Genomic DNA, 9,345 nt, shown 5'->3' on the forward strand with positions numbered 1-9,345 from the left:
CGACTTCATGATGAGAAAGAGGAGACTGCTGGGTGAGGACTTCCGAGTCTTGGCATCTTCTAGGTGGAGGGTAGTAGAGGACTTGGCTCTTTGCTCTAAAGGAGAGAATGGCAGTTAAATGGAAAGTTATGGACTAGGATATTATGCTGTTAGCTGAGAATGGGGTTTATCGTAGGGGTGACCGGAGAATGAAGGATGATTATAGGTACAGGGAAAGGAGGAACTTAAATTTCACGGTGAATAACACAAGATATATACCACATAAGATTGTGAGTCTCCCAGCACAGGTTCTTATCCAGTCTGGAAATAGGGTCTGATTTAGTCTAAAGCTCTCCTGTGATCTGGTCTGGGTCATATCTCATTTGGAAGTCTTATAATACACTTGATCAGTTTGGGACTAGCTTTATGATAGTCTTCAGGATTGGAATAATTCTGGGGATACCTTGCACTGTCTTAGGTTAGGCTACCTTGAAGCCAGCCTGACCCAAAATGATTTCTCTACTTCCTGGGATCTTTCCAAAACAAAACACAGGACCTCTACCTCCTGAACGTACAGACTTGAAACCGCTGACGCAGTGAGGCAAGCAGTAATAGGTGGGATGTTATCCTGATAGAATTTAGCCCTTAGGAGCCTACAGGGAGTTAAAGGGAAGATTTTAATATAATACTGAATTCTTGGTTTATGAGAGGATTAACCAATGGTTCTTTCTTCAGCTACCTCTTTTCGCCAGTGTTTTAGGGTAGAGTGCTATGTGCTAGAATTTACTCAGCTACTAGTTGGGAGTGTTCCTAAGACCCTTGTTTACAAGATTGAAAAGTCAAATGGGGAGGGGTATAGAATGAAGGGACCTCACTGAGTATGTCTTCTACATGCAGAAGCTACGATAGCCGTAACAAGCATGAGATCATCCGCTGCTTGAAAGCTTTTATGAACAACAAGGTAAGATATTTCCCATTCTCATTCAACCCCCATCGTGACCGCTGTTTTTTCTCTTCTGTTGGCAAACTCAAAAAGGGACCTAGGAATATGGGGTTCAAGGCTTCTAGCTTTCCCTTTTAGTACCGTAACTTTTTGATCACCACATACACATACTTTTATGGATCTTTTCCCTCAGTTGTAATGTCTGTTTCAGAGGATAGGCTTAATTTTCTTCTTCTGTTTATACTTTTTTTGCTAATTCTTAAACTTCCTGACCTGTAGTTATTATTTTTGGGAGGTTTACTTTATTTTCTGCTTATTTGTTGTTGTTTTTTCCCCAGTCTATTCCTACTTTACAATCTTTTCTTCCTTCCTTCCTTTCTTTTTCTTTCTCTCTTTCTCTCTCTCTTCCTCTTTTTCTTTTTTTGTCTGTTTAGTATTTAAACTTAGGGATCCTACAGTTATTTGTTCCTCAGTGCAAATCTGTCTTCCTCACTATTTAATTTTGTTATAATTATTCCACTGGCTTAGGGGGAACATTGAAAAGAAACATAAGAATCAAAGCTTTTATTCTTGGAAGACATAGAATTCTGTTGTGTCTGCTAGAAAATTATTTTGCTATGCTCATTTCTGTTTAGCTATATTGGAAAAAGTGTTCTACCCTGTATTAGTTTGCTAGGGTTGCTATAACAAAGTACTACAAACTGGGTGTCTTAAACAACAGAAGTTCATTTATCTCACAGTTCTAGAGGCGATAAGTCCAAGATAAGGTGTTGATATGGTTGGCTCCTTCTGAAGGCTGTGAGAGAGGTTATGTCCCATGCCTGTTTCCTAGCTTCTGGTGTCTTGCTGGCAATCTTTGACATTCCTTGGCTTGTAGATGCATCACCCCAATCTCAGCTTTTGTGTTCACATGGCGTTCTCCCTGTGTGCACATCTGTGTCCAAATTTCCCCTTTTTATAAAGATAACCGTTATATGGGATTAAGGGCCCACCCTACTCTAGTCTGACCTCATGGTAATCTAATTACACCTGCCAATGACACTATTTCCAAATAAGGTTACATTCTGAGGTAATGGGGGTTAGGACTTAAACATACGAATTTTGGGAGGAGGACCATTCAATCCATAAGAACCCGTAACCTTGTCCTTGGTTAGATGCTCTCATCTTTAAGCCTCCTTTTCTCTTTTTGTCCTACCAGTTTGGAATCAAGACCATGTTGGAGACAGAAGAAGGAATTCTGCTGCTGGTCAGAGCCATGGATCCTGCTGTTCCCAACATGATGATTGATGCAGCTAAGCTGCTTTCTGCTCTTTGTATCCTACCACAGCCAGAAGACATGTATGTGACTGGAATTATTTTTCTTCTCTATTTTTTTTTATCGTCTTCCTTAGTCTAGAGGAATATTAAGTTGCTTGGGTGTCCACTTAGTCTTAAATACTAGGTAAGACTATATTTCTTACATGAACACTGTGTATCTTAATAATTAAGAAAGATTGTTAAGAGATGGAAGCTGTTCTGCATGTACCACTGGTTATCAAAGGTACAGCAGGATCTCCTAGATCTCCATTAATGTCTGTATTGTCTAGGACAAGGGTTTCTTTTTACATTTTTTTTAAATTCAGAAGTAACACACCATTATTTTTAAAATTCAAACAACATAGAAGTATATGAGGTACAATTTAACAACGTCATCCCTTTGGCAAACCCTATTCTGCAGAGGTAACCACTGTTAATGGTGTGGTACAGTCTCATAGATCATTTTCTAGCACAGACAAATATTTACTAAATTCTAACACACCTGCCACTCCAAAAGATGGTTTCTTAGAATTAAGGAAAGATGGCTTATGCCTATAAAACCAATCTCATGTATAGGATAGATTTTTATTTTTGTGGAGGGGTTTGGTTTAACAAAAGCTAAATCATACCACCATTCTTTTCAACTTGTTTCTTTTTATTTAACAGTAGCTCTTGGACATTCTTCTCTGGCAGTACTTCTAGATCTATCTTATTATCTTTAGTGGCTGTTTAGCATTTCATACTCTGTACGTCCCATAATTTAATGATTCCTTCGTTGCTAGACTTTTAGGTAGAATTTTTTTTAGCACATTCTGACCCCTGCTCCAGATGATAAAAAATTTTATTATCAATTCTTGTGCATATATTCTTTGTACATATATTATTTCATATTTATGTGTTTATGTTAGATAGATTTTCTAGAAGTAAGCCAATGTTATGTGCATTAAAAAATTGGTACTGTTAAATGCCCCTCCAAAAGTTGTACCAATTTATATGCCATAGAACAGGGGTCTTAATTTGGTAAATATAGGTAGGAGTCTGGGGCGGATTTTAGGGAGTGCATTTTTCTGAAGAGATGGTCCTTAGTTTCCTGTTGATCTGGCCTCTGCTCCAGGTGATGAGAAGAAGAATGTGAGAAATCCAGAACATTGATAATGTCTGTTTCCTAACTGATCTATGCCTCTGTATAATATACCTGTTGTGTACCTGTCTGTGTCAGAGCACCCAACCAATTCTCTCCCTTTCCATACTCTCTGGCAGGAATGAAAGAGTTTTGGAGGCGATGACAGAAAGAGCTGAAATGGATGAGGTGGAACGTTTTCAGCCACTGCTGGATGGATTAAAAAGTGGGACCTCCCTTGCTCTCAAGGCATGTATACCTATGAAACTTGGCCCAAAAGTAGAATTCAAGATAGAAAGACTTAAGTTCATTTGACCTTTTAAGAGAACACATGGAGTGGTTGCCAATGATATATATTTCAGAGTTCTTTCTGAAGGGAAAATGATTACCCTTCTCTCCAAGAAGGCAGAGAAAGAACTGTCTTCCTCATTATGAGATGGAAAAAAGTCATGGTATTTATTTACAAGCTAGAAAAACAAGGCCTAGAACAAATTATACCATAGAATCTCTGGAATCCTTTAGACCTCTGAACTCTCCAGACCTGTGTTTAAACCAAGTTGTATTGCTCTATATAAGGAAGTCATTCTTGTAGTTTTTGTACTGAATCTTCTAGGTTATATTTGGGGGCCTCAGAATGCATGTAAAGAGAATGGAATCTTGATCTCTAGGAGTTAACATTGACACAGCTGCTGAATTTTCTTATTTTAGGTGGGATGCCTGCAGCTGATCAATGCTCTCATCACACCAGCTGAAGAACTTGACTTCCGAGTTCACATCCGAAGCGAACTGATGCGCTTGGGGCTGCATCAGGTGTTGCAGGTGAGATGCAACACTTCATTAGAAAGGCTGGGCTGGTTCCTTCCTGCTCTTATAACCCCATCATCCCTGGGAAGACTTTGGTTTTCAGTTTAAAAACCAGGTTGAGGGAGTGCCCTGGTGGTCTAGTGGTTAGGATTCAGCACTTTCACTGCCGTGGGCCAGGTTCAATCCCTGGTTGGGGAACTGAGATCCCGCAAGCCACGCGGCATGCCAAAATTTAAAAAATTTAAAAAAAAAAACAAAAAAACCAGGTTGAAATGTTTGGGTTTTTAACCAGCATAGGACACTTTTGGGTTCCCTGGCCTATACTTTTGCTGTTGACAGGACCTTCGAGAGATTGAAAATGATGATATGAAAGTGCAACTAAATGTGTTTGATGAGCAAGGAGAAGAGGATTCCTATGACCTGAAGGGACGTCTGGATGACATTCGAATGGAGATGGAATATCCTTTTACTGACTGGGTTGAAGACACAAGACATTCAGTTGCATTCAGTTGTAGATCCCTGTAAGGAATGGTGTGGAGTTGATGACTTACACGAGGGCATTAGCCCTGTCTTTGTAGATTAGGCAGGTGCCTTTTGATTGCCATTGGATATATTTACGTCATTGTGGACCAGAGAAGTTGGGAAAGGCGACCTGAGGGTTGCTCAACATGGAAGCAGCCATCAAAATTAGTATAGACCTCCTAGAACATGATAGCTTAGCTTATTAAGATGTAGAGCTGGTTTTGGGAGAACATAGACAAGTCAGGGAGTGAGGTTGTAATTTGCTCTCTTGTATGTTTCCATGAGACTGACGGGGAATAATTTGGTTACCTATTGATACTTGCCACAAGTGACTTTGAGGCAGTTACCTTTTTGTGTCTGTCTACTGCTCGATTTTCAAGCCAAGTACTAGGAGTTTTCTATCTCTGTGTATAGTACCCCCTGACTCACTGGTCCCCTGGCCAAAGAAAGTTTATAGAGCTTAAAGTTTAGGGCAGGGTTTACAGGAGGAACAGCTGTTAGAATAGAAGTGGCATCTTGCTACTTCTCCCGAGAATTGGGCAAGCTACCTGTCAAACATAGTTTCTAAATATATGCTTTCCTTAGCCTCTTCTCCTTTTCCACTGACTTCAGTGAAGTCTTCCAGATTCTCTTAAACACAGTGAAGGATTCAAAGGCAGAGCAACACTTCCTGTCCATCCTGCAACACCTACTCTTAGTCCGAAATGACTATGAGGCCAGGTAAGGTGGTATACCTGTGGGAAGTTTTGAATTTGAGCCTAAGTGGAGAGTGCAAACTTCTTATATTCGAAGATTGTCTGTAGAGAGAAAAGGAAAAGACAAAGACATGGATTAGAGTTCATTTTTAGTTTCAGACATAAAGGGAGTTGCCAGTTGTCCCTTTAATCCAACTGAAAGGCATCTCTGTGGAAGAGATGAGAGTGTATAAGGTGAACTGCCTCCCTCTTTTGGAATGGGATGGTGGGGTGGAGTGAAGATGATAGCAAAGGAAGGCAGCCATTTAAAGTTGATTGATGTTGGAACATGAGATTCAAGCAGTAGAGTAGAGATTCAGCAATAGTAGTATCCATCACAGGCAGGATCAAGCTCGAATTTTAGGTGGAAAAGGATTTGCACTCGGAGGCAGATGGCAAGAAGTTTTGACTATCTGAAGTAGATGGGGTAGCTGATGTGGAAGAGGGGGATTTCTTAGCATGGCAGCAATACTCTGTTAATTTTATGAAAAGGTCTTTTCCAGAACATTTATCCTCAGGTCCTTCTGCTGTCAAAGCAGTTACCTTTCTTGATCCTGAATACCAAAATTTTATTTTGGTTTTCCTTTAATAACCTTATTTTGTTTCTTCTGTAGACCGCAGTACTATAAGTTGATTGAAGAATGTATTTCTCAGATAGTTCTGCACAAGAATGGGGCTGATCCTGATTTCAAGTGCCGGCACCTCCAGGTTGATATTGAGGGATTGATTGGTAAGCATATTTTTCTGTCTGGTTCCATAAAACATTGCTTCTATCTTTCATTTTGCATCTTTCTTTCAGTGAAAATTTCAGAGAAGATACTTTTCTAGCCCCTGGTATTTCCATTTTCACCCTTTCTTAGGTGATATAACCAATATCTGTGCTAGGAATATATAGGCCTTTAGTTTATTTCTACATAATTCTAAAAATTTATCCTGTCTCATACACCACCCCATGTTTTGAAGGGACTTCAGCTATTGTCTGCTACTCCTGCTGGTCCCAGAGATTCATAAGTATTACTTGTAGGCGTTCTCTGTGCCACCCGACATGGTGGCCTTACTGCATAACAGGCACTCAGAAATTATATGTTGAACTTAACTGAAAGTTCCATTTCTTTGTCTAGTACAGAACATTAAGAAGGATAAGAAAAATAAACAAAAAGAACAAAGACTGCCCTTTGGTTATGTAGAAGGGCTTAGGCAGTGAGAGGGGAATACGAGAATTGGGAACTTGACTTCCTGACTGTTCGCCTTCTTTTTAGATCAAATGATTGATAAAACAAAGGTGGAGAAATCTGAAGCCAAAGCTACAGAGCTGGAAAAAAAGGTATGTATGAGAGATCAAAAATAATTGGCGTATATCTTTCTTTAAGGATTTTGATTTTTCTGACATGTGAAACAGTTACCTGTGATATATTCAGTGTTCAGCACACAGTAGCAGTTCCTAGGGGAACCCTTTCTGCTGTAGGTTACTCAGTGGAGAAAGTGGTGTGGATGTGATCATGAGGAACTAGTCAGTCGTGAGTTTGCACAGTTCTTGGGCCCCTGAGCAGGAGGAAAGACAGGTGACACTCTCATATAACATTGACAGCACTTGGGTTTGCTTGGCGACTCAGGCCTTTTATCCATAGAACAACAGGAACTGGAATATGTCTGAATTCTCTTTTTCTCTTTGATTAAGGACTCCTATTGTTTTTGTTTGTTTGTTTTTTTAATTTTTTTTTTTTTTTTTTTTTGCGGTACGTGAGCCTCTCACTGTTGTGGCCTCTCCCGTTGCGGAGCACAGGCTCCAGACGCGCAGGCTCAGCGGCCATGGCTCACGGGCCCAGCCGCTCCGCGGCATGTGGGATCTTCCTGGACCGGGGCACGAACCCGTGTCCCCTGCATCGGCAGGCGGACTCTCAACCACTGCGCCACCAGGGAAGCCCAAGGACTCCTATTGTCGATAGGTTTTTGATCCTTGAGAATCAAAATTGTGCACCTTAGCTGTCCTGGTTAAATGTCTTTAAAATCTTAGTTGTTGCTGTTTTTTAAAATAACTCCAAGTATAGATAGACTATGGAGATAATCCCTGGCTTCCCCTTCCTTTAACCTTGATTTTAAGGTCGAGATCATGGTGGCCTTTTTTCCAGGCATCCCTTGGGTCAGTGAGCTCAACAGATCAAGGATTAGCACAAAACAGTAAATTATGGGGACTAACACCTGGCCTTTGCTGAGTTGGAGAGCTTACTGGGAGCCTGATTTCTTTCTCCTCTAGCTGGACTCAGAGTTAACAGCTCGACATGAGCTACAGGTGGAAATGAAAAAGATGGAAAGTGACTTTGAGCAGAAGCTCCAGGATCTTCAGGGAGAAAAGGATGCATTGGGTTCTGAAAAGGAAAAAATTGCCACAGAGAAACAGAACCTGGAAGCAGAAGTGTCTCAGCTCACAGGAGAGGTAATATCTGAACAGAGAAGGCAGAGTGACCTGTAACTGCCATCAGCAGCCTCAGAGTGAGCTTGTGTTGGAGCAGGAGGACTCTGTCATCTTACTCCCAGGGAGGGTTCAGATACTAATAGGTAATCTAGTTAGATGGCACATATTTTTAAAATCATAAGCTGTTTTGTTTTGGAAGTAAGTAATACATAAGATGGAAAATTTGGAAAATACAGAACAACACAAAGAATAAATGAGTCACAGTACTACCCAGAAATAAAGATAATAGCCTTCTAATAAATTTAGGAGTAAATACTAAACAAACTGTTCTCATATTTGCTATTTTTCTCTTATTTTAGTCATCTGTGGACAGATTTATGCCCACACACTCTCTGCAGTTATAGATATTTATATGATCTGTGATACTTGATAACTTGATCACCTAGGTGGTTATATAATTACCTGTATAGCACATATGTTAATTACGTACCTAGAGTATTTGATTTACTTGATCTTTGCATTTTCTTTCTTTTTTAAAAAATTAATTTATTTTATTTTTGGCTGCATTGGGTCTTTGTTGCTGCGCGCGGGCTTTCTCTAGTTGCGGTGAGCAGGGGCTACTCTTCGTTGCTGTGTGCAGGCTTCTCGTTGCGGTAGCTTCTCTTGTTGTGGAGCACGGGCTCTAGGCATGCGGGCTTCAGTAGTTGCAGCACGCACGCTCAGTAATTGTGGCTCGCAGGCTCTAGAGCTCAGGCTCAGTAGTTGTGGTGCACAGGCTTAGTTGCTCCGTGGCACGTGGGATCTTCCCGGACCAGGGATTGAACCTGTGTCCCCTGCGTTGGCAGGCAGATTCTTAACCACTGCGCCACCAGGGAAGTCCCGATCTTTGCATTTTCTAATCAAAGGGAGAGTTTAACATAAACTTTGAAGTTGCCGTTTTAATGCAAAGCATACTGAACTAGGAACCTGAATTCTAGTTTTGTCTCTGTCACTAAATAGCTATGTGACTTTAGGTGGAGCCTTTCAACTGTCTGACTCCTTTCACTCCCTTCATGTGTAAAGTGAGAAGTTTGGATTAAGTAACTTCTTAGGTCCTTTCCAGCCCCAGTGGTCCCTGAAGTGGAGTGAGAAGTACTCCCATTGGTGTTATTTCTGTAGGTTGCCAAGCTGTCCAAGGAACTGGAAGATGCCAAGAAAGAAGTGGCTTCACTCTCCACTGCAGTTACTGCTGCAGCCCCTCCTAGCAGTGCTACTTTTCCCCCTGCCCCTCCTTTACCTGGTGACTCTGGGCCTGTCAGTCCCCCCTCACCCCCTTTACCAGGAGAGGTTAGCACAGCCTCCGCACCCCCTCTTCCTGGGGGTGGGGCCATTCCTCCTCCACCACCTCCTCCTCCTCCTCTGCCTGGGGGTGCCTACATCCCCCCACCCCCTCCTCTGCCTGGGGGTACCTGCATCCCCCCACCTCCTCCTTTGCCTGGGGGTGCCTACATCCCCCCACCCCCTCCTCTGCCTGGGGGTGCCTGCATCCCCCCAC

The 9,345-nt window shown here is 41.6% G+C and overlaps 1 protein-coding gene across 1 annotated transcript; it reads left to right on the top strand.

The window, feature by feature from the left end:
- Positions 1 to 6: 6 nt before the first annotated feature.
- On the top strand, positions 7 to 9,341 carry LOC114904796 (protein diaphanous homolog 1-like; the record flags this gene model as incomplete). Its single annotated transcript, XM_029239139.1, has 11 exons — positions 7 to 32; positions 877 to 940; positions 2,121 to 2,260; positions 3,479 to 3,587; positions 4,047 to 4,157; positions 4,482 to 4,600; positions 5,268 to 5,384; positions 6,013 to 6,128; positions 6,658 to 6,722; positions 7,653 to 7,832; positions 8,970 to 9,341. Coding segments are annotated over exons 2-11 (1,341 nt in total), but the record flags the coding sequence as incomplete, so codon positions are not given.
- Positions 9,342 to 9,345: the final 4 nt, after the last annotated feature.

The sequence above is a fragment of the Monodon monoceros genome, unplaced genomic scaffold (assembly GCF_005190385.1).
Source record: "Monodon monoceros isolate NGI ecotype Baffin Bay Population unplaced genomic scaffold, NGI_Narwhal_1 Contig3346_ctg1, whole genome shotgun sequence".
NCBI lineage: Eukaryota > Metazoa > Chordata > Mammalia > Artiodactyla > Monodontidae > Monodon > Monodon monoceros.